General features: G+C 38.3%; 4 protein-coding genes across 4 annotated transcripts; all 4 read left to right on the top strand.

Moving 5' to 3' along the window:
- The first annotated feature begins 1,108 nt into the window (after window positions 1–1,108).
- anks4b (ankyrin repeat and sterile alpha motif domain containing 4B) lies at window positions 1,109–4,462 on the top strand. Its single transcript, XM_020931587.2, has 3 exons — window positions 1,109–1,228; window positions 2,294–2,545; window positions 3,376–4,462. The coding sequence occupies exons 2-3, from the start codon at window positions 2,385–2,387 to the stop codon at window positions 4,460–4,462; spliced, it is 1,248 nt and encodes a 415-aa protein (XP_020787246.1). The 5' UTR covers window positions 1,109–1,228; window positions 2,294–2,384.
- Window positions 4,463–4,900: 438 nt separating this feature from the next.
- On the top strand, window positions 4,901–10,629 carry si:ch211-256e16.3 (kelch-like protein 20). Its single transcript, XM_020934639.2, has 12 exons — window positions 4,901–5,018; window positions 5,343–5,645; window positions 5,724–5,858; window positions 5,927–6,118; window positions 6,220–6,363; window positions 6,883–7,069; window positions 7,419–7,565; window positions 8,050–8,178; window positions 8,761–8,937; window positions 9,000–9,146; window positions 9,370–9,535; window positions 9,853–10,629. The coding sequence occupies exons 2-12, from the start codon at window positions 5,364–5,366 to the stop codon at window positions 10,004–10,006; spliced, it is 1,860 nt and encodes a 619-aa protein (XP_020790298.1). The 5' UTR covers window positions 4,901–5,018; window positions 5,343–5,363; the 3' UTR covers window positions 10,007–10,629.
- A 905-nt stretch (window positions 10,630–11,534) lies between these two features.
- On the top strand, window positions 11,535–16,494 carry LOC110167513 (cytochrome b-c1 complex subunit 2, mitochondrial-like). Its single transcript, XM_055152647.1, has 14 exons — window positions 11,535–11,645; window positions 12,888–12,986; window positions 13,063–13,212; window positions 13,318–13,382; window positions 14,094–14,150; window positions 14,263–14,361; window positions 14,477–14,600; window positions 14,694–14,751; window positions 14,829–14,924; window positions 15,001–15,200; window positions 15,561–15,641; window positions 15,811–15,887; window positions 15,964–16,117; window positions 16,199–16,494. Exons 1-14 carry the CDS (start codon window positions 11,613–11,615, stop codon window positions 16,280–16,282), a joined length of 1,377 nt encoding a protein of 458 aa, XP_055008622.1. The 5' UTR covers window positions 11,535–11,612; the 3' UTR covers window positions 16,283–16,494.
- Window positions 16,495–16,884: 390 nt separating this feature from the next.
- Window positions 16,885–24,302, top strand: mosmoa (modulator of smoothened a). The gene is made up of 2 exons (XM_055153068.1): window positions 16,885–17,810; window positions 24,064–24,302. Exons 1-2 carry the CDS (start codon window positions 17,705–17,707, stop codon window positions 24,285–24,287), a joined length of 330 nt encoding a protein of 109 aa, XP_055009043.1. The 5' UTR covers window positions 16,885–17,704; the 3' UTR covers window positions 24,288–24,302.
- Window positions 24,303–24,604: the final 302 nt, after the last annotated feature.

Raw genomic sequence — 24,604 nt, 5'->3', positions numbered from 1 at the left:
AATGTTGCATTAACTTTATAGGCTTAAAGGTTAAATCTCATATTAATATTGCCATTGTGTATGTTGTAAAATTGTTTGGGGTTTGTCTTGTGAAATGACAGTTCTAACCCTAACTCTTCTGACTCTTCTCATTGCAGATCTAAACTGTTTTACTTAACTTTTAAACTAGTCTTCACAGGTCCAAAGGCTGCTGTTTACTGTGAGTATGTCTGCACGCACTTACTAACACACTAACTCTATATGAGGATGGGCGGTGGGTCTAATCTAGTCACAGAGAGCGCTGTGTGTGTCTCTTTGTGCCAGTCCCCAGCCTGGATAAATGCAGGGATAATTGAACTATTGTGTAATTTTAGATATGCCCCTTTTTCACAGTATGGTTGCTAGGTAAAAGTTATGAAATTGGCTCTGTATCCGCTGTCTGTGTTCAACCAGGAAATAAAATGAGAAATCTTCATAACTGTATTTGCTAACATGCCATATGCTCTTTAAGATATTGACTGTACCAACTTAAAGCTGTCTTTTATCTTGTAGCTTTTAAGTTAAATTTATAGGTTTAATTTAGTCAGTCATAACCAAAATGCCTCCTGCTGCTAGAATAAAAAGTACATCTGTAAACTGTTCTATAAATCTGTAAATATTTTGATGTTGAATAAAATGTATAATGTGTGTAGAATTTAGAAAGAAAAAAAAAAAAAATTATGAAATGTGGGGAAATCTGACAGCTGTGCTACACTTGTGAATTTTTGACTTTAGACTGAGTTTTACAGAGGAAAACCTGAGAACCCAGTACCCCGCGTCGCCCAGAGCAGTGGCGCCATCTGCTGGAGAAGTCCCACTTGATTGTTTTATGTGACAGGCTGTTTAATAGGTTTTTTTTGTTTGTTTGTTTTTCTTTTTTGAAAAGCCATAAACCTGTCCTACTCCAGTCAGCTGACCCAGACCTCGTTGCTATGGTAGCCGGTAGACTGTCTTGTTTTCAGGTTTTTCTGTCATGTCATTTATTAAACGTGTTGTGAGTGATATTCAGATAATAATCTTTTAAGTCTTTTTTTTTTTTTTTTTTTTTTGGTTGAGGTTTGTGAGCCCGGGCCTGTTGTCCGCAGACGAGCCAAAAGCGGAAAGAGAAGAGGCGAAGAAAGCGGAACTTTCACACGAAGCGCCACAGTGGAGCTACGAGACACATGTGTCTCTAATATTTCTCCTGGACTGAGACAACTTTACATTGAAGGTGTTGAATTTTGGGATTCAAAGTGCAATAACAAATTTTTGAGATGGTCCTTACTAAATTATTGCTTCCCCAAGCAAATTAAAAGAGATTATATTCTTAAAAGGAATTTTGAAAAGAAAGATATTCAAATAATTAGAACTAAATATCTTTCCTCTCCAGTTCCCCCTAAAGTAAAGGAGAATAAAATATATTCATCCAATGAATTCCTAAAACAAAAATTCAGATTTGAGACAGGTAAATGTGTGTTCTGTGACACAGGGGTAGAGGACATGGAAGATCTTTTATATTCATGTAATTTGGTACAACATTTTTGCTCTGATTTTCATTCGTTGCTTCAGTCCAGGGGAATTTAATTTGCCTCCCTAACAATAACAGAAATCAAATTTGGCGTATTAAGAGAAGATGAAAGAAGGGAATTTGGTATTAATAATTTATTGATTTTAGATAAACATTTTATTCACAAATGTCTGTCTTTTTTTTAAAGATGAAACCAAATATAACACACTTTAAGAATGACCTGAAACTTTTTGTTAACTCATTGAACCTGATTGAAAGAAGGGAAGCCGGGTTTCTTGTGTCCTTTTTGAACAATGCTGATTTGTTCCTTTGATCAGAAGCTTTAGAATTGCCCCCTTTAGTTTGTTCGTTTGTTTTTTAGTTTCTTCTTCTTTTTTTCTTTTTTTTGCTATGTTTAGGTGTGATCTTTGTGTGGTGTCTTTTTGTTTGTATCTGGGGTTCTGAAGTACTACTAAAAAAAGGTACAGAGACACGGTACAAACACAACCAGAGCACCGTCCTTCATCTGTAGAAGTGTAAGATTTTATTACAGATCCATGCCTCCATAACATTTATCAGATTATTAGACTCACACGCAGCTGTGCTCAGGTTATTCTCATTTCTGCACAAGTTTTATTATCCAGTGTTTTGTAGTTTCTATTAGGTTAGGACAGAACTACATGTGAAAGGTAATCTTAAGTATATTTGTTTAGACCACTCACTTCCTGATGGAAAATGTAAACCAAAGATTGTCACGCTGACTGGACTTTGCTTTTGTTTTATGACTAGATGATATGTGCTGCCAGCCCAGCCCTGGACCCGGACGCCGTGGAGTCACTGGTTGAAGTTTAGCTGCTGTTCACCATAGAAATCTAGAAATATGTCTAGATATCACAAAGCTGCCGTTGATGGGAATTTGGACATCTTAAAAGAGGCAACAACCAAGGACCTGAACACTGCAGATGAGGATGGCATGACACCCACTTTATTGGCAGCTTTCAATGGACGGGTTGACGCACTTCAACTCATCTGCAGCAGAGGGTGAGGCACAGTCCAATTATAAACTAAACTCATGTAACTAAAACATTATTATAGGCCTATATAAGTTGTTCTATATATATTTCAATTTACTATTAACACAACTACTCTCTCTGATCTAATATATCTGTGACAGTCAAAACAGTAATTTGTATACCTTCACAGTTTATTTTATTTCAACTTCAGCTGACAAGATGTCTGATGGTGACCACAGATTTTTAAACTTCTGTTTGTTGTTGTCTAATTCTTTGTTTTGTTTATGACGTGCTACTATAGTGACATAAGTAATCATGGCGTTTATTGCAGACAAGTGGCACATCACAAGGACTTTATTTCTTAATAGCTTACCAATTATTTCTTCATAAAACTGTCCAAAGATACTTTCCGATTCAGATCATCAAAAACTAATGTTCTATTCAGGTTTGTCTCGCTTCCAGAAAAGCAGTAAAATGTAAGACATAAATCATCCCTCCATTTAGGGTTAGTAAGAATAAGCGTGTAACTTCAGGAAATCGGGTGATACAGCAAATCAAAAACTATGTATCAAATCTGAACACAATTTTATTAACACTGACAAACATGATTTTTAGAGCTAAACCACAATAATTAATTACTTACAATGTGCTAGAAATGTCATTATTATTATGGCCATTATTACTCAGAGCTAAAAACCATTTTGTTGGTCAATATACTCCAATCATGGTGTTCACTTTAGCTTCATCTGGATCAGATTTAGTAAAAATGTCCTGTTCATGGACTAGTTGCAATCACAAGAATAATTGCTAGATTAATCAATTAGCAAAATTGTTTAATGATTTTCTTTCTTCTTACAGTGGAGACCCTAACAAAAGTGACATCTGGGGTAACACACCCTTGCACCTCGCTGCAGCAAACAACCACATGCAAATCCTCAGTTTCCTTGTCAACTTTGGAGCCAACCTCTTCGCCCTGGACAATGAGTTCCACACAGCTATGGATGTTGCCGCTGCCCGTGATCGCATGGACTGTGTGCGCTTTCTGGATGCTTCTGCCTCACAGGAAACCAACCAACATCCTAAAAAAGTTGCTATTAAAAAGAAGGAGGCCATAAAACAGGCGGAGAGGCGGGTGAACCAGTGTGAGAAGGTTAAGAAGAAGCACCAGAACAAGATGGACAAAATGTACCGACCCAGCCAAGGATTTGGTTCAGTTACAGAGGCCAGCATGGAGGCAACTAACATCAACGCCCTTGCTAGTTTAAGTGAGAAAAACATGATAAACAAAGGTGGGTCCCTGTCAGCAAGAGTTAAAGACACACTGCAAAAAAGGCTTGGGAAGAAGGGCAAGGATCCAATACAGGAGTCGGGGGCAAAAGGAAATGTGATTTTCCTCAAACCAGATGATGGCAAACCTGAGTTTTTGGAAGTCTTCAATGAACAAGATGAGGATGTTTCAGAGGAAAATGACAACAATGAGGATGCAGAAGAAGAAGTCCAGGTGAAACAATCAATATTCAACCGTCCTGGACTTGGAGGTCTCATATTTCAACAGAACATGGGCCTTGAGACAGATGAGTTTCCAAGTGGTGGCAATGAAAATCTCGGGTACCTGTTTCAAAATGAGGCGCTTGAAGGCGAGGACGAGCTGTGGCTGGAGGCTGATGGTCAGTTACCGTGGGAACAGGTGGATCTGGGGCTGGATGATGATGAAGATGAAGACACCTCTCCTCTTGATGCTTTCCTGTCATCCATTGCATTGCCAGAGTTTACTCTAGCATTCAATAAAGAGCACCTGGACCTAGAGGCACTGATGCTTTGCTCTGATGAAGATTTAAAAGGCATTCGCATCCAGCTGGGCCCAAGAAAGAAGATCCTGGAGGCAATTGCCCGCCGAAAATATGCCTTGGAAAGTCCTGGCATTATGAAGGACAGCTCTTTGTAATCTAACACATTAAATCAGAATATTATTTAAAGTTTATTTTAACATATGAAAGTGAAAAAATAAAATAAAATCAGAAAACCTTGAAAAAAATTTCAATGTTCATGCATGTCAACAAAATGTAACTACTACCTTTTATTGCTATGCTTTTAGAATAAATATCAAAACAGATAAACAACTACTAAATCCAAAAGACTGGCATGTAACCTATAAGTCATTTGCTTTTTCCATATTTTCTGATTATGATTTTGTTGTTATGTTAGATGTGGACTCATTATGATAAAATAAATTATGCTGATGTTTAAATTCATGTCTTGCTTGTGGTCGTTCTGAGTCGTTTTAATAGATCAGTGGCAATGATCAATAATAACATTAATCATGGTCGTTTTCTGTAAAACGATACAAAACAGGAAGTACAAAGGTATCAGTCCTCTTGACTCGGTTTGTTATGGGAGGAGTCGAGTCAAAGAGGCGTAAACTTCTTCTAGCGTCAACTGCCTGACTAAACTGTACGAGGAGAGCGGGTTTGCTCTGTTCCAGTCACGATTATGTATTTCAGGTATTGTATTCCCCATTTTATTAAACCAACAAATCACGTCTTTACTCTTCACGTCGAGTTTGTAAAGACAGAAGACGTGTTGAAAGCTGAAGCTCCGTAAACTGCGGACAGTTAGTGTGGCTGCATCACTGCTAAGCCTTATTAGTCAGCTAATAGACACACAATCTCGGTCAGGCAAAGTAACAGCGTTGTCATTTTTAAACACGTTTGTAATCCATGCATTAATAGTTTGTTATTACGGATTGCATCCACTTTCTCTGCGCACGTGAACTAGAGAGTTGACGTCTAGACGAGACCCCTAACTTGACTCCTGCTCTCTTTCAGGTTCTCTTAGCAAAGTGAGATATGGCAGAACTTCTGGCAGTGATCGCGGGTTTACCGTCGTCACCGTCCACTTTGAACGTGACCTATTCGGTTCAGGACGGCGCCAGTCCCCCTGCAGCTCCTCCTGTCCCGCTGAGCAGTGAGGACTACCTGTTTGTGGAGAGCAGACACCCCAGCACAGTACTGCAGGGACTCAACAGTCTGCGCCTCAACAATGCCTTTTGTGATGTGACCCTGTGCTGTGGGGGCCAGGAGTTTCCCTGTCACCGCATTGTACTGGCCTCCTTTAGCTCTTACTTCCAGGTAAGCTCAGTTAGAATGCATTTTGGTCTTACTAATAATAATGTCAAGATGAAAGACAGTAGTGTTATACTCCTACAGGCAATGTTTTCTACTGACCTCATTGAGTCCAAACAAGAGCGTGTTGCCATTAATGGAGTTGAGCCCCAGATGATTGGGATGCTCGTGAGCTATGCATACACATCTGAAGTTTACATTTCTAAGGCGAACGTGCAGGTAAAGGAATGATTCATGGCATGAAGTCTGTCCACCAGAGAAAGTACTCAAATATGTTTTTGAATTAGGCACTTTTGGCTGCAGCCAACCTGCTGGATGTTATGGCTGTTAGAGAGGCTTGCTGTCGCTTTATGGAGCGTCAGATGGATGAGATGAACTGTGTGGGGATTCACTGCTTTGCTGAAGCCCACTCATGTAAAGTGCTTGAAAAGCGCAGCATGGACTACATCCTGGAGCACTTCAGCAGTGTTTATCAGCAGGTGGGTAACAAATGTTTTGTTTTAGTGTAGTTTATTGCAAATATAGTCTTGCCTATATATGTCTCATTTATGTCCCATATTATTTGGTCTACTTTTACTAGGAGGAGTTCCTCTCTCTCTGTGTGGACAAACTAACTGAAATTATTGCTAGTGACCATCTAAATGTGCCAAAAGAAGAGGTCGTTTTTGAGGCAGCGGTCCTATGGCTCAACAAATGTCCTTCACGTAAACAGAGCTTTGAAAAGGTGAGAGAACCTGCAGAATCCTGTTGGCCTACTCCCAAGCGTATTGTAAACTAAGAACAAATACACACAGATTTTTTTATGTATTATCACTCTGCAGCTGTTTATCTTAAAAATGATATATGTTGTGGAAAAATTATGTATTTCTTGATAATAAATAATTAATCCATTAGCAAAGCCCAATGAGTTTTTGGAATACAGACAAAGATTTATTCTTGTTACAGCAGATATGGACAGGGCCTAGGTCTGCCCTGGCCAGAGAGCACCAGCCTCCATTGAGTCTCTTGTCTCCAGTCACCCCCTTCTCTTCATCTCCCCCCAGAGCATCAGAGCTCTGAATATTTATACAGAAATACAAGTTAAAAACATATAAAAGTAGAGTGTCTTTTGTTTCACAAACTTACATTTAAGGTTTACTTATTGGAACAGTAGTGATAAAACATAATTACCATACACAGTATTATATACTAAACAACATTTAGATTTTCCTAACAACATGTATTTTTTGTTTGTCTTTTGAAGGTCTTGGAGAATGTCCGTCTGCCTCTCATCAGCCCATACTACCTCCATGATGTGATTGAGTCTCTTGATGTAGTTAAAGATAACCAGGCCTGTCAAAGACTCATTTCTGAAGCCAAGGACTATCTGCTGCTGAAGGACCGCCGTGGAGAGCTCTACTGCCCCAGAGCCAGGCCCCGCAGATCCACAGGTAAAACAACCAAACCTGAGCCGAATCTCTAAACAAGACTCACACACAGCACTCTGCTTGGCTTTGTTGGGAGATCCCATACAGGTTATTACCAACAAACAATTCACAAATTTACAGATAAGATCATTTCTAAGATATTTTTAGATCAAGTACATGTGAATTATTTCAATTAGTTGGTTATATTCGAATAGAAGTTTATAAATAAAGCAGTGTCCTTTTTGGGGGCTACTCCACCACATGTAACCCTCCATCATATTTAGTTCCATATTAGTGGCCTCAGAAGAGAATCTAATAAAAGCAATCGTGCCTCGTCTCATTTTGCTCTTATTGCGTGTTTCCGTGGCAACAGGGACAGCAGAAGTAATCGTGACAGTTGGTGGAGAGGATGACAAGGTGGTGCTGCGAAGTGTGGAGAGCTTCGATCCCGTCACTAATCAGTGGAAGAATCTGGCCTGTCTGCCCTTCGCTGTGAGCAAGCATGGACTGGTCGTGTCAGGTGAGTGAACTGTGTTGAACAAAAACAGTGCAGACAGATTTGGAGAAAGGACAAATGTAAATAAATAAAAGCCTAATTAAATTTTCAATTACATTAACATAAATATTGTTAAATAATGAAATGGTAAAAGGATTTGTTTTATTATACTTTGTAAATTTTACATGGGCACACAGAGAACTCACTAACAGATTGTGGGAAGAAGCAATGTGTAATTGTCCTTGAATTCTAGCCCAGTACAAAAGCAATGGGACTTTAATGTTGATTTAGGATTAACTCAAAAATCTTCTGACACTGTTGGGTGATAATTGTATTTATCAGAAGTGGCCCAGATGTTAATGGGGATCTTCCACAGCTTTTTTTTGTATTGTTTTAGCTAATGCATTTCCATGCCTGTTTACAACAAAGAGGTGGAGTTTGTAAATGTATAATGTTTGAACCTGATTTCTATTTGCCACAATTACAAAGGGCTTTACTCTTGTTGTAGACTCCACACTGTACCTGGCGGGAGGGGAGTTTCCTGATGGCTCGGCCAGCAGAGAAATGTGGCGCTATGACCCGTGCTTCGACTCCTGGATCGAGATGGCTCCTATGAATGTAGCACGCTCTGAGCTGGGTAGGACACTTGTCACGATTTCCCATAAATTGTCATGTGCAATTTGAAAGTTGTCAAAGAGTTGACTTTTTTAAATTGCATGAGTATTTCATTGGTCTAAATAATATTGAAAATGAAAGGGGTAATGCCCTGGGGTAACATGGGTAACATTTTAAAGCTGTAGCATTTAAAGTAGTTCATTGTATTAGGGCTGCAGCTTTTAGTAGTTAACCAATCAGATAATTAGTCGATTAGTTAAAAGTTTATTTTAAATATAAATGTACATTTTCAGAACATATTTTTAAATATGGTAAATGAAGACTTTTAGAAGGTTTAAGAATATTTACAAAAAAATTAGACTATATTAATGAAAATTAGCATTATTTTTTTCTTTTTTGACATGTTGATAAAAAAATGCCATATCTTTGTTTTAAAAAGTATTTTTGTATGTGTTTTAGAGTCTGCATAGTCTAGATAACGATTACTATTATCGAACTATTACTGCAAATATTTTTTTATAGTTGACTAGTCATGATTAGTCTATTAATCGCTGCATTCACTGTACTATTATACTGTGTTGGTGATGCTCCCTCCTTCACCCAGGGCTGGTCATGCTGGACGGCTTTGTGTATGCGGTTGGAGGGTGGGAGGGGCGCTCACGCTTGGACTCTGTGGAGTGCTACAACCCTCACACAAACTGTTGGCAGTTCACTCAGTCTGTGAAGATGGCTGTGACCAGTCCTGCCGTAGTAGCTCTGGATGGGCTGCTTTATGTTACAGGTATAAATCTCAAGTTAGAGCTTTGATGTTTTGGATGCATCACTATCAATATGTCCCTGAAGGTGGCGCTGTTCTGGAGGATGGTGATGGCACTGATCTGGCTCAAGTGTACAACCCTAAGACGGCCACATGGACAGAGGTCGCTCCCATGCAGATCGCACGCTCTGGTTCGGCAGCATGTACACTCAAAGGGAAAATATATGTTATAGGTAAAGCCATTATGACAAACAACTTTCTTCACTAATTCTTACTTACTACCAATGATTTGTTACTTTTTGTAAAATATGCACTACTATAAATTATCTCAAACATCACAATTTGTACATATGTGTTGTGAACAAGATAAAACAACATGAACATAAAATTGTATATAAATAAATGTAAAATGTTATGCTAGTATTTTCTACCTTGAACTATTTGCTGTGATTTCAGGAGGATGGCATGCATCAACAGAAAACACAGACAAAGTGGAGTGTTACAACCCCAAAACCAACCAATGGACCATGTGTGCGCCAATGAAGGAACGGCGATATCGGCCTGGTGCTGCTGTGGTCGATGGAAAGATCTATGTTCTGGGAGGAGAAGAGGGCTGGGATAGGTACAAAGTTTTTAATGTGTGCTCAGTCATACTAAATACTATTAATGCACTTTTGTAGTCCATTTCTGTATTGCTAGTTTCTTATTGCTGGAGGACATCACAGCATTCTGTAGACAAATAATATTGTGTACAGATGGGTGCAGCTCAAGTTAATATGGTTGAAATTTTGATTTGTGTTGTAATACAGGAAATTTTTATGGGTTGAGTCACCAGTATGAATGAACTGTTAAATACTTTTTTGGATATTTCATGGCAAAGTATAATCGGATCAATAGGACAAAACTGTTTCACATGTGTTTATTTCTTTTTTATTGTAGGTATCATGACACTATTGAAAGGTATTGTGAAGACACAGACACTTGGGAGATTGTTGGAGAGATGCCCACCAGTCGCAGTTGGCTGAGCTGTGTGTCTCTGCAGCTCAGAAAGGACATTCACATGAGCAGCTGTCCTGGGACACCAAATGACTGAAAGACAAAACAAGAGAGAGAATCAAATGAGATCATTTTCTAATGTGTGCCAAGAACACCATGCTACAAGCGCGGTTCTTTGCTGGTCATGTTTACTAACTTATGCTGCCTTCATCTGGCACAATTAGTTGCTGTAAGTGGGACAGCATAGTTCTTGTCTGTTTGAGAGGCAGCTTGTGTGACAGTAGCCAGTCTGGGTCCTTGTTTTGGGAGTGAACTCAAGGAAAAGTTTGGGCCCCAAAGAGCACCAAGTTGCCAGATCAAACCTCTTCTCTGTTAAATGTGAACATGTTCAGAGTATTGTTTATGAATATTTTAGAAAGCCTTCATTTGGTTTTCCAAGCCAGGATAGTGTATTTTTGTATTGTTATTTTATGTGCAGTATGTATCGGGGTGGGGTTGGGGGTGAGTAGTCGCCATTTTTGCCCTGTTAAAAAAAGTGCTTCATGGGCCAATGGATGTGTATGTTTTTGAAGAATAATTGTGAAAATACGATGTGTGCTGCCTGTGTGTTATGTAAAACATTTGTAGCCCATGATTAAATGTTAATATATGTGGAGATTATTTTTGTAATGTGATTTGTCAGTCAGTGAAGTTGGGTTCAAATAAAGATCTAAGTTTAAATTGGTCATTTTATTTTGTATAACAGATGGGAGTGTAGAGCCATAAAATTAGAAGCAAAACCACTATGTTCCAGTTCCTCTTGGTTAAAAATCATTACACAGAAGATATTAACTGTGATTATGTACAATACAGTCACGTAGATGAGACCTGACTTGTCCTCGCCACCTGTGAAATGCCCTACTGTTTTCAAAACACTTTTTCAAAATTAATGTCAAATTTTGGAAACTAAATATTTAATTGCTCAGTTTTTATAATTATTTACCCTCTATATTACAAAATAATACAAGCGCCTTATGTGGACAGGCTTGTCTTCTTCACTCCACAGACCTGATTAGTAGGTATGCAACAATATCCAAATCTCTCGATATGTTTTCATGATATGCATCTCACGGTACGATATTTATTGCGATGTTACAGAATTGTGAATATGCAACTTGTCATAATCCAAATAATTAAGATTTAAAAGTGCTTAATAACAGCTGTTTTATCAAGTAGATAGGACTTAAACAGAGCAAAGGATCGTGGTCTATGTAGTTCGGTCTGTTTTTAAGACGTTCCTGCACCATAACAATGACTTTAAGCAAATATACTTGTAATTCGATATATTGTGATGGCCCACGATATTACTGTGAAACTTTTGACGATACATTATCACGATATTTTGGTTACTGCTACATCCTTACTACTTTAGCCTGTTGGTGAGAGCTGTGTGCCTGTCTTCTTGGTGGTGGTATTGGTCGCCCTAAAACATTCCACAGTATGGCATTAACAATTTTCTATCCCCATAAAGAAAGTTACACCTTAGACATTTTATTTTAAATCGTATCGCTGACTGCCACCGGAAAATCTTAAAACATTTCTCTAAATATACATCTTGACTCGTTTTTTTCTCTTTGATAGGCTGTGGCTCGCAATGCATTGTGGGCACAGAAATCTCCGTCCGCCATCGCTGTCTTTGGAGCCGGTGAAGGAGAGGCGCAAACATGAGAGGAATCCGCTCTTTTAACAGCATCTCCGTGAGTTTCATGCTGCTATTTTCACATTTCTCATTTCTCCGAGACACAATCTTTATCATTTTAGTGTGTCATTCCTCTCAGATTTATTTGATTGCACCAGTGTTGAAAAGTTGTCATGCAAGACACACAGCACAGGCTAATCCAAGTAAACTGTGCATTAAAGACACAACTTTAAAATAAACATTTCCTTTATTTATATAAATTACTTGTTATTTTATCTTGCATTATAACTTGTATTTCTTGACTGTATTTGCTGTAGTCTTTGGTGTTGTGTTGGAATGCATCTGAAGGTCATTTCACTTTTTGCAGTGTTGGATTACTAAATTGTGTCATTATTCTGTCACTCCGTAAGAAATTTTGAGAACAACTAACTGGACACTATGGGAGTGCACTGGGAGGGCCTCTGTACTATATTTATTTACAAGGGTTGTGTCAGGTCACCATATTTAGCTTGGTGCCCACACTTAACCTTGTTTTGCTAATATGCAACTTCATATCAAATCATATCAAATAATCCCTGCAGCCTGCTTTGCACCTGTAGTTTGGACAAACATTCTGAAATGCATGGGATTGTATTAGTTAATCAGTTCATATTTCAGTCTTCTCTTGAGTTAGTATGGATGTAACAATAACCAAGATATCTTGATATTGTCAAAGTTCTTACAATAATATGATGGACCATCACAATATATCGAGTTACAAGTTTCTTTTCTTAAATTAAGAGTTATGGTGCACCAATAGTTTAAAAAAGACAAAGGGAACTACATAGACCATGATCCTTTGCTCCATTTCAGTAGACTACAAGAAGAAATAACAATTCTAAGCACTTTTAAGTCTTAGTTCTTTAGATTAAGTCTTGTCAAAGCATTTGAAGAGGAAAAAAATTGCATATTAGTTTTTTTAGCCTACAAAATATCACAATAAATATTGTACCGTGAGATGTATATTGTGAAAATATCTTACAGAGAGACTTGGATATTGTTACATTCCTAATCGTGAGCCTTCCCTCCATATCAATAAGCAAAAAGCAATAAATATCGTACTGTGAGGTTCATACCGTGACGATATCGTATCGTTACATCCCTATGAGTTAGTGTTGGTGTTGTTTCCAATGTGCACCCTGAACTGAACTCTACTTTTCAGAATCTTATTGAAATCTTATCACAATCCAATTATTTGAGAGAAATTTTTTTTTTTAAATAAATGATGCATCCCTAGTGAAAATGTGCCCTCTCCTCACAGAAACGGTGTTATGCTGCTAGAAGAAGTGGTTCCTTGACTGAACCTCTTGCTTTGAGAATAAAATCTGCAGCAGCTCCTCTCACCCCACAAAATGTCCAGGTAACTGCTGTATACCTCAATACAGTTGCTCACTGAGGACGAGAATTTGTAAACATTCGTTGTTTTTGTTCTTCAGGTCTCCAAACTTCCAAATGGACTTGTTATCGCTTCCCTGGAGAACTATTCACCAATGTCCAGTGTTGGTTTGTTTGTTAAAGCTGGAAGTCGGCATGAGACTGTGGAAAGCCCTGGAGTAGCCCATGTATTACGACTAGCGGCAAATCTGGTAAAGTACTTTTTATGATTTATTTTTTTTCTATTTGTTGTAGAATTATATACACTATGTACTTAATTGTCTCCTTGATTATAACATAATTAATATCCTTTACAGAGTACAAAAGGTTCATCTGCTTTCAAGATTTGTCGTGGTGTGGAAGCATTGGGTGGTAGTCTAAGGTTGGTAAAATGCATCATACATTTTCCTGTGACGATTATGCACAAAGATCTGGCATGTTCTTAATATTAATGCAGTTCTTATATATATATTTTAAAGCTGATAATTTAATTTATGAGCTGTGTAGAAATGTATAACAAAATATTGTTTTCTTCAGGGCTGTAGTCCTTTAGTCGATTAAACGGTCGATGGCGTCTTAGAAAGAAGTGAGTGATTGAGTGAATTAATTTAAGATCTGAAAGTGAATCATGAGTTTAATCTGCCTTTTTCCTCGTAAGTTTTTTGTGTGTAAATAGTTTTGCATGAGCAGGTATCTTATGAGTGCAGTTTGGGTCAGCTACATAGACATACATAATAGTTTTGAGAGCTTTTGCCATGCTCGTGTTTTTAGTTGACTAATCGAGCAGCAGGACATGTCCGTAGTTGACTACAGCCCTACTTTTCCTATCGCTACTTCCCATTCTCGTATTCTCAAACATCAAGGCTCTGTTATCTGGTCTTATCCCCTTGCTTATTCTTTATACTAAATTACTTAAAGTCCTTGATGTGATTTACTTTTTTGTCATTATCAACAGAATTGTGTGTCAAGATTTAAAGGAAAAAGTTTAGTATATTTAGTATATATTTACACACTGTTTAAATTTTGACCAAAGGGGCTTTTAATTCTAAACCTTTCACAAGTTTTAATGATTGCTTTCTTATCTGACCCATAGTGTTACATCGACACGAGAAACCACGGTGTATACTGCACAGTGCTTGAGAGATGACATGTAAGTATACCTCTTCTGATACGCTTCATTCTGTCTGAACATTTTAATTGTATTTATTCATGTGACACAGTTTTACCATTTACTGACATTTGTGTCTCCTATGACTCTGCAGCCCTTCACTTCTGGAGTATTTCAGCCATGTGACCACAGCACAAGAGTTCAGACCCTGGGAACTGGACGATCTGACGGCAAGAGTTAAGATTGATAAAGCTATGGGCCTCAAATAGGTAAATTATTTTCATTTGCTAATTTGGATGATCACTTTCATCAACTTTGACTTGGAAACCATCTTTTGTTTGCCTTTATTGTTTCTATATTTTCTAATGTTTATGTAATGTTGATCCACATGTAGGTGTCATGGAGAAATTGCATGAAGCTGCTTACAAAAATGCCTTGTCCCATTCACTGTACTGCCCTGACTTTATGGTTGGACGTGTGTCTTCTAAAGAGGTATGGGTCTCTTCTAGATAAGTTGCATTTATTTGTTAAGTATAAATAAGTATATGAATAAATATTTTATACACACAACTTTCTTTTTCTCAGATGCATGCATTTGTTCAAGCTAATTTCACAACTGGCAGAATGGCTCTCGTTGGACTAGGCAAGTAATTTTTCCCCAAATCTCAGATAATCTTTTGTACTTTAAATTTACAGTAAAAATCTCTTCTTTTGCCTCAGGTGTCAATCACTCAGTTCTTAGGCAGTTGGGGGAGGGGCTCCTCAGTTCCCGCAGTGGGCCTGGAGCTCCCGTGGCTCGTGCTGTGTACCGTGGAGGTAAGGTTAAAACTTGGGTATTTTAAATGATTTTCTGTACAACATTGCTCACCTTTTGCTGTTGATGTTCACGTAGGTGAAGCCCGGATACACAGCCGTGACGACCTGGTGCACGTGTTGGTGGCCAGTGAAAGTGCTGCGCTTGGGGCTGCGCAGGCGAATGCATTCAGTGTCCTGCAGCATGTACTTGGGGCTGGCCCACATGTGAAGAGGGGCTCAAATATCACCAGCAAACTGACCCAGGGCATTGCCAAAGCCACCTCACAGCCATTTGATGTAAGATTCTTCTGTTTTTTCATTGATGTTACTTTAATGAGAAGTAAGGTGGTAGCACTTGGCTTTGAACATTCATTTGGAGAGGCTGAGGCCTTTTTAAAAAGACTAAATTTTTATTTTATTTTTTTAATGTACGCAAGTACATATTTATTTTATATATTATATATATATATATATATATATATATATATATATATATATATATATATATATACATATATATATATATATATATATATATATATATATATATATATATATATATATATATATATATATATATATACAAAATTGTTTCATTTTGAAAATGTTTCTTCTTCTACTAGAAGTGACAACAAAACCTTTATTATTTTTCTGCAGGCATCTGCTATGACTGCTTCCTACTCTGATTCTGGCCTTTTTGGAGTGTATACCATCTCACAAGCGGCTGCTGCAGGAGAGGTAACCACCAATTTGTTTTTTCTCAAAACAATCATGACAATACAGTGATTCAAATTTTTCAGCAAATCTAAATTAACTTTTCATTCTTTATTTTTGATGCTTCCATATGTTAGTGTATGTTGTACTTGCTGTATATTTTGTTATATGTGTTGCTTTGTGGTGTTCATAGGTGATCAGAGCAGCCATTTCTCAAGTAAGAGATGTGGCTGAGGGCAATGTAGCTGATGCTGATATCAGCAGAGCAAAGTAAGTTCAGCTTTGACCGTACCAGGTTTGTACAGTGCTGAGTGACCTTTAACGACTGAATACTGTCTTCACAAAGGAACCAGGTCAAGGTGGAATATTTGATGTCCCTTGAGGACTGTGAGGGTCTCCTGCAGGAGATCGGAGCTCAGGCCCTGATGACTGGGACCTATCAGGCTCCTGACGCTGTTCTGAAGGCAGTTGAAGCTGTCACACCAGAGGATGTGATCAAGGTGAGCATTGATGCTTTGTTTCAAATCTCACAAAGCAAATGTGCAAGATTCAAAATGGCCACTTATTAAAATCTGTTTTAGGCTGCAAAATCCTTCGTGGATGGCAAGAAAACTATGGTTGCCAGTGGACTCCTTGTCAATACACCATTTGTGGATGAATTATGAGAGAAATCTGTCATTTTGACATCAAGCCTGTCTACTTGTTTAAATTTTAAGGACCTCAACTAAAAGGAACAACAAATCATTCACTGTCAAAAATGTATTGTGTCCAGCAGTAATCCCTATTGTGATGCTGGAGTAATGCAATTTAACTTTGACATTTTTTGTTTTCACTGTATCTATGTAAATTAAAGTACAATTATAACATCTACTGAAAACATATTGTGAGTATAATATTTTGTCCAGATCCCTGAATCTTTGTGCTGACCTTTTAGTCCTTATAAGTATAATTGCACATGTAAACCAGTAGAGGGACCCAAAGGCGTTCTTTTATATCAGTCTTGTTAGACGTATATTTATTTAGTAATTATTTTATATAGCTTGCAAAGTCAAAGTTAGTTAAGTTCTCAACAATTCTATATAATAAATATAATTGGGCTTTTATCTCCATGTACGTGGGTTAATTGCCTTTACACCTCACACATTCTGTATGTATATTATAATGGGTAATCCCAGTTTTTAAAATTAGACATACAGGGGTCAGCGTGACCCCCACTTTTGCGGTTCTCGCGAGAACAGCGAGACCCCCCCGCTGGGCGAGAGTTCAGAGCTGTGTTTGTGTGCGGTTGTGCGTCGCTCGCTGCGTGGGGGGAACTCGCCTGATGTCATTTGGTCAAGAGGCAGGCTGATGTAGCGGTGAGCACACCAAGCAAAAACAATAATACTGCCTCATAAACCACATGAGGATTATAGAGGGGTTTCGGATTTGAAAGAGAGATATCGTCGCCGCGGCCCGAGGAGGAGGTGGGATGAGGAGCTGAGCTGCTGCTTAGCGGACTGAAGGACCAGATGCTTTTCCAGCAGCGAAGGGAAGTGGACTCTAACCAGAAAGACATGGTGATGGGAGCTTGTTTTCCAGACGGATAACGCACTTGTTAGACCGTAAGGATTGGGCGCAGAAAGGTGCGAAGTGTTGGGTTTGTTTGCGCCACGGCTCGATTGTCCGAGATGTGGAGCTGCCTGTGGGCCGCAGCTCGGCTATGTAGCTCTCCGCTAGCCGCCGCAGCTACGCCTGATGCTGGCGCAGCCGCTGCCCGTGGCACACCGATCTAAAGGACAAATCAACCGGTTAGGGGCCTTGGTGCGTTGAGGATCTTTTGTTTCCCACTGGACTGCGAAGAGCAACTGAGATGTGATGTTTTGGGTGCTTCTTTTGGGCCCTTTACATTTGGGGGCTCCAGACCCGGACTTGACGCAAAGAAGCTAGTGTTGCTGCAAAATGCACAGCAAAGACCCAGCAGCGGGCTCTTGTTAAAGGGGGCGAGGTTGAACTGAGAGCACCCGGCCTGCGTCCCCAAGCTCCGAGGTTAACTTTGGACAACCATTGCCTCACTCATCTGCCTCATTTACCCACTATCATTTGACGATATGGATAAACTCACGATCATTTCAGGGTGCCTGTTTCTGGCTGCAGATATCTTTGCAATTGCCAGCATCGCAAACCCAGACTGGATCAACACGGGTGAATCAGCAGGTAAATGCACAGATCGTGTTATAAACTGTTAGAATTGTTGTAGTGTCATATACCATAAATAACCGTATATTGAAGCGACATTTGCCTTGGGAGAATCGGCACGACACTGCACGGTCTATTGTCTGCGGGCTATTATCGACATCATCTTTTGTCCCTCCGCCGTGTTTTCGCACCACCAACCATATCCTGCACCACGTGACCAGTCTGTGTCCTAACGCTGTTATAACATGGAAATCAGCCACTGTCTCCAAGAATCATCACTATCCTTCATTTGCATATATTTACATAAACAAAGATTTAATAACACAAGTACAATTTCCTGTACATTTTGTCATTTTAGTTTTATATTAAATGGGGTCTTGAAAAGGGGGCTTCCTCAAATAGTAGCAAAAGTGGGGCAAATTGGACAATGTGGTGGGGACACAGTGGGACTAACATTATAGGTGTAAGGCAGGACAGTCAAAGAATGATTTTTGTTTTATTTTTTTTACGAGGAATACTTGTGTTAATCTGTTTTCTTTCAGTCTGTTTTTATACCATTCATGTGGCACTAGTCTAATAAAAAGATTGGACTAAATAAGTAGTGGGGACTAAACTGCAGTAACAACGAAAAGATTATCACTCTAGTCTTGAAAAGCTTTATAAAATGTCCATTATTTTAGTTATTACTTTATTTCGCTGCCTAAACTAAATCAAATTGTTTTAAGTAAATTGCCTGTGATATTGTTGTGTGTTGATTGATGTTGTGGTAGTGACTGTGGGTAAACCGCAACTGACTGATTAACTTCTCACTTCTGTTCTTAATCAGCTTTCACTGTGGCAGCCATTTAAGGTTCACCTCCTCCTCAACAAGAACAAATTATTCAAATACTTTTTAGAAAATTTTACTATATTTTGAGAAAATCAGATACTTGTCGAAACTAGATACTCGTTTGAGCAAGTATCGATACTAAAAATTCACATTGACAGGACAGAAATGAACCATTATTGAACAGCTTTAAAATGATTTTAAGTTGTATCAGAACATGTACATAAAACTGCACAGACTAGTATATGCCCATGGACCACTGAGGGATTAATAGGCCATATGGTAATACAAATGAATATACGACAATTGTAAGAAAGTACTTATTACTGTATAAATAGTGTTTTGTTTTTTTTATTACCATTGCGGTATCGGAGTCTGTATTGAGTCTATTCATTAATATCGAAACAACAGAGTTCAGAATTTTAGTATCGTGACAACACTAGATTGAGATCATAGCACTGTTTTATTTCATGTTTACATTTCATCTTGGACAAAATCTTTGATCACTGAAAGTATTGGCAGCCAATTGAAATTTTCTTCCCATACTCCACAAGTTTGATTTCAGTGTTCAAACTGAGTATTTCACCCTCTTGCTGTGAATATATTGTGTAGTTAAGTGCAGAGTCAGTTTGAGGTCTCTTGTGTTTCTGGGTTGTTTTTGTTGTCCACAGTCAAACCCCTGGTGTCTAACAACCTGCTGTGGTCAGACCTCTCCTTTGTTCACATGAAGCGTGGAGAAATATAGGCATCTACCTCTGGGCTGTGTGGTCTATTAAAAGCTGTTGATATCTTGAAATGGTGTAGCTACTGCTTTTGAGTTGATCAGACCAATTTATAATGTTGCAGTACTGATTTGTTACATGTATTCACCAGTAGCTGAAAATAAACAGGACTAAGGCTGATTGATTTGGGAAAATATACTACATCTTGTTAAATATTCTAAATTTGTATAGTGTAGGACTGCAACTATAAATCAACAAAATTAGGACTATGTGTTCATAACTGTATTTTGATAATCATAATCGTTTATATGGACTATATGGACTCGAAACATATACCTTAGACCTTTTTTTTTTAACAAAGTATATACGGTAACATAAATATTCACTATTTAGAAGCCGTTAATAGGGGCGTAACAATATCCAAGTCTCATGATACAATATCGTCACTGTACGATATTTATTGCGATTTCATGGGAAAGCTCATGATATGGTGGGGAGGTTCACGATTAGGGATGTAACAATATCCAAACCTCTCAGCACGATATTTTAACGATATACATCTCACAGTACGATATTTATTGTGATATTTTGTGGAGGCTTACAAGACTGTTAATATGCTATTTTTTCCTCTTAAAATGCCTTGACAAGACTTAATCCAAAGAACTAAGACTTAAAAGGGCTTAGAACTGTTATTTCTTCTTGTAGTCTACACTGAAATGGAGCAAAGAATCATGGTCTATGTAGTTCCCTCTTTTTTTTTTTTTTTTTTTTTTTACCTATTCCTGCTCCATAACTCGTAATTTAAGCAAAGAGACTTGTAATTCTATATATTGTGATGGCCCACGATATTATTGTGAGAACTTTGACGATACTATATCATGATATGTCGGTTACTGTTACATCCCTAGCCGTTAATCATCATCATATTGTCTTTATGTGGTTGATAAAATATTTAAAAAGTCTGAACGTACAATAGAAATGACTAGACTAAAAACAATTACTGACTAGTCGATTAAGATTAAATAATTAAAATATTACGATTATAGTTGCAGTCCTAAAATAGTGGTTTGACTAGACCCTCTAATGATCAGACTATTGAGGAAAAATGTGCAGTTTTGCAATGTATTCAACCTAAATGAGGACTGTGTGTTTATTAGTAATGTTTGACTACAGAAAAGAGTGAGGACATAGTTATAATCACACATCGTCACATTCCCAGTCTTTGTTTTGTAGAGGTGACACCCAAAAGCTGTGACTCTCATCAGTTACTTCAGAGAGATGTCACATTTGCTGTTATCCTTGGGCAGACCTTGGATAACCTTTTCTACACACTTTGCATACAGATGTCTCAGTAACAGTGCCACTACCTAAGATTAGCTAAATAAGTACTTGAAGGTGCTATATAATTATGAGTTACTGTATGTTTGTAACTTAAAGAGCCCATATTATACTCTTTTTTGATCTATGTTGTAAATAATGTTGTTTCCTCATCAAAAACAAACCTGGAGTTGTGTTTTGTTTCATTTATACATGACATCACAACCATTTTGAGCTTTGGGGATGTAGACAGACTAATACTAAGGGATTGCTCAGACATGTGTGAATGAAACAACACGCTGCTCCAGGTATGTTTTTAAGGACGTAACATAGCTTTAAGCTCACAAGAGTCAATTTTGCGTAAGACCTTTTAAAGTAGAGCAACCCTTGTGAGACCTATTTCAAATACCTCTTTCTAAAGCATAAAGATCTTCTGAAAACGTGGGGAAAGCAGGAACTAGCTGAAAGAGGTGCAATGTCAGCTCTTCACTGTGGTCAGAAAGAAGGAAGCTGCACTACAACTTAAAACTGGAGCTCTAAATGTGATAATTTACTTGGAAGTGCAGAGGACAGTGCTGTAATTAGTGCTTGACTCCTCTGTCTTGTGAGTGAGACTTGAGAAAAGCAAAGCCCTCACGTCAGCTGTCTAATTGTTGTGAGCTTTTAATGTGAGCCCAGTGTCAGTTTCAAGTGCAGGGTTTTTGTGTGTCTGGCTAAATAATACGGGAGCAAAGGAGATGTCACGTAATTATTTGTGTAGCCACCTTTTTGCCAATGGCCGATAAGCTCCGCCGATGTTTTTGGACCGATATGCAGGGAATGATTTTGATTATTTTCCTTCAATTCTGTAATTTCACTTCACTACAAACTCACCCCAGCCCTTTTTTTTTTTTTACCACAAACCTTTAAGAGAACTGTGCGGTCACATTTTGTGCAATTCTCCTCTTCATATTAAAGTATTACTATAAAATGTTGTACATATTTTTAGGCAGCAGATTGACCAAAACGAAATATCGGCCTGTGCTGGAGATTTAAGGCCCCTAACCAGTATGTTGAAACTCCAAATATCAGCACGATGTATTGGCCAACCGTCTATCTCTATAATCAGATGATGCCCACCACTATAAAAAATAAAATAATAAAATAAATACTTTGCTAACCTTTTATTAACCATTAGGAAGTTTGTATGGATGTAACGAAAGCTTAATGCAAATTTTGGTGTTTGTTCTGTAGCATCTAACCTCTCACAACGTCTCATAGTTCTGCAATGCCACTTACTGCAACAATCTCTTCATCACTTGATCCCCTCCTATCTGCCACCCACTGCGGTTCATCTGAGGAAGAATATGGTCAGAAACCAAAATATTCTGCAAGATCCGGGACATCTCCACAACTGATACTTTTAATACTTTCTTCTATGGGATTTTCCTCACAAATAACAAATGTTGTGTTTATTTTTAGATTTCCCTTTTTATTCAGAACTGTACACACTGCACACTACACCGGTGTGGTGAGTATTGTATGTGCTAGGACAAGTAAAGACATCACCTTGACCTATGACATAGAAAATGGCAGCAGTGTTTTGCTCACTAGGATGTGATGTTAGAGAAACCATTGTTCTTGCTGTTACCTGCTGAAATCAAAGCTCTTCATATGAATGTGACCACAGCCTTGTATCCACACTGAACTTGTTTACCTGAATGTAGTGCAGGAATATTGCGTGACTGGCGGCTGTCAGGAAGGAATTTCACTATGAACCAGTGGAACAGCAGGAGGCCAGAAGATCCTGTGGAAATAAGTCGTAAAACAGTGCTATTAACCAAAGCCATCAGACCCAAACACCACTTTATTTAAAGCTACCTTTTGCAAATACACAGTCTGAACTACTTAGTGCAGCTTTAGAAAAGGGCTCTTTTTATAGTAGCTATTCAGAGAGTCGTGAGTCTCTGACGTCCTATGGTTTCTTTTCCATTGTTAATGTGCTTTAAGTTGAAGTTACAGAAGGAATGATGCTGACAGAATAAAATGATGCTCACACAGCTTATCTAAACAATATTACAATGTAGTGTAATACTGGTAATAATTATACATTTTTCTCTAAAATACCATTAGTGTTAAATAGTAATTAATTAATTACCTGTGCTTTATTGAATCAAGAAGAATGTAGCTTATTCAACATGGTTGACCCTAAACTAAGCAGTGCCTCAAGTTATGTTTGACTTTATGCTAATTTAATCTGCTCTTCAAAAACACAAAAATGGCTTTTATTTAGTAAGGCTATTCCTAAATTTTAGCATGTAGAAATGTTGTCATAGCAACACTTGAGCACTGCATCTCAAATGAAGCTGTCGGGAGCTATTTTTATTCTCTGGCTGTTTCCTCTTGTTGGCTATACAGTGGGCTTGGACTGCCACTATAAAGTTACACTAAATAAAAGCAAAATAAATTACACAACTTGTCAATATCCCTAAATAATCTCAACACTTTTTAGTTGCTTTTATAAGATACACAATGCATTGTTAAAATCATTTCAGTTTGGTAGGTATAAAATAATAATTTAATATTCCTGATAATTTTACGGTCTCAGTGATGTGTCAGATAGTTCACTGTTCAACAAAAGGATCTCGTTTCTGCCTTCCAAGGGGAATGTAATAAAAATTGCAGGCTAGCAGACCATTTTAAGTGGCAGACAGGGGTTCCGGGTTAATTGTTTTTCTTTGCAATTAACATTTTTTTAAACAATCTTCAGACTCTCCCCTCTTTAGCTTCAAACCCTTTTCTCATGTGCTCCTTGTTATGGCTTGGGCCTCTTTTGGGGAAGGCCTGTGAAGTGATGGGGATCTGCTTACTCAGGTAGAAGTCCATTTTGGGCCCACTGTTTAATTAGATGGCATCTCTCCAGAGAAGCTGCTGCCCAAGAGAAAAGTCTGCCTACTCTAGCGACATTTATTCCCCTCATTTTAATGGCTTTTGACTCTGATTTGTTTACATTTTGATGATCGCTTATTACTTGAATTTCTATTGGTCCCTTTTAGCAGGTGTAACAATTTTACTTTTTCATTCATTCATGGAGAGAAAAGTGTAGGCAGATGTTTGAAAATAAAGCTATGAACCATGTTTATACAGATGATTGTACAAAATATGCTTGCCTGTGTAATTCACTCCTAAAGACCCGTTCATTTGTAAGTGTAGCTATAGATTTAATATACCGCAGGAGAGGATTGGTTGTAGACATCTCTATTATAAAGCCCCCCCAAGCATATCTCAAAATAATGCTCAAAACCCCCCCAAACAACTCGGCATTAGTGATTTAATGCATAGTAACGCAGTAATAGTAGTGAATATAAGAAAAATGTTGAAAATATATCTTTCACGTGTTCATAAGCATCTCCCCTTTGTGCCTTAGGTGCTTTGACGGTTGGTCTGGTCCGGCAGTGTCAGACCATCCATGGGCGTGACCGCACCTGCATCCCCCCGCGGCTGCCTCCTGAGTGGGTCACCACGCTCTTCTTCATCATCATGGGCATCATCTCCCTCACCGTCACATGTGGGCTACTGGTGGCATCACACTGGCGCAGAGAGGCCACCAAATACGCCCGCTGGATCGCCTTCACTGGAAGTAAGTGTTGAGTTTAGGCAGCCTGTACTGTACCTGCCTGGAGGAGCTTTGTCTGGTATTGCTGTAAATTGATTTGATTTCCTGTACATGCTTGTCAGATCAATCATAGCCAAGGGGCGATGTTTTGGAGTATAACCTCTAAGTGAAGCGGATCAATTGTTGCTACTCCACACTACTTGTATTTAAAAGGATGGTCCTCTATTACTCCATAACCACTGACAGCTCTAAAAGATTTCCTTTAAAAATACATTTCTGCCATCCTTGAGTTATGAAGAGCCAGCTACCCCAGGATTTGATAACATTTGTGAGAACTAATAAAGGCTGAACT

This window comes from Boleophthalmus pectinirostris, unplaced genomic scaffold (assembly GCF_026225935.1).
Source record: "Boleophthalmus pectinirostris isolate CB_2022bp ecotype Guang Dong unplaced genomic scaffold, ASM2622593v1 HiC_scaffold_17, whole genome shotgun sequence".
Classification (NCBI taxonomy): Eukaryota; Metazoa; Chordata; class Actinopteri; order Gobiiformes; family Gobiidae; genus Boleophthalmus; species Boleophthalmus pectinirostris.
Note: the sequence above shows the minus strand (reverse complement) of the source record. Positions and strands in the feature narration are given on the sequence as shown.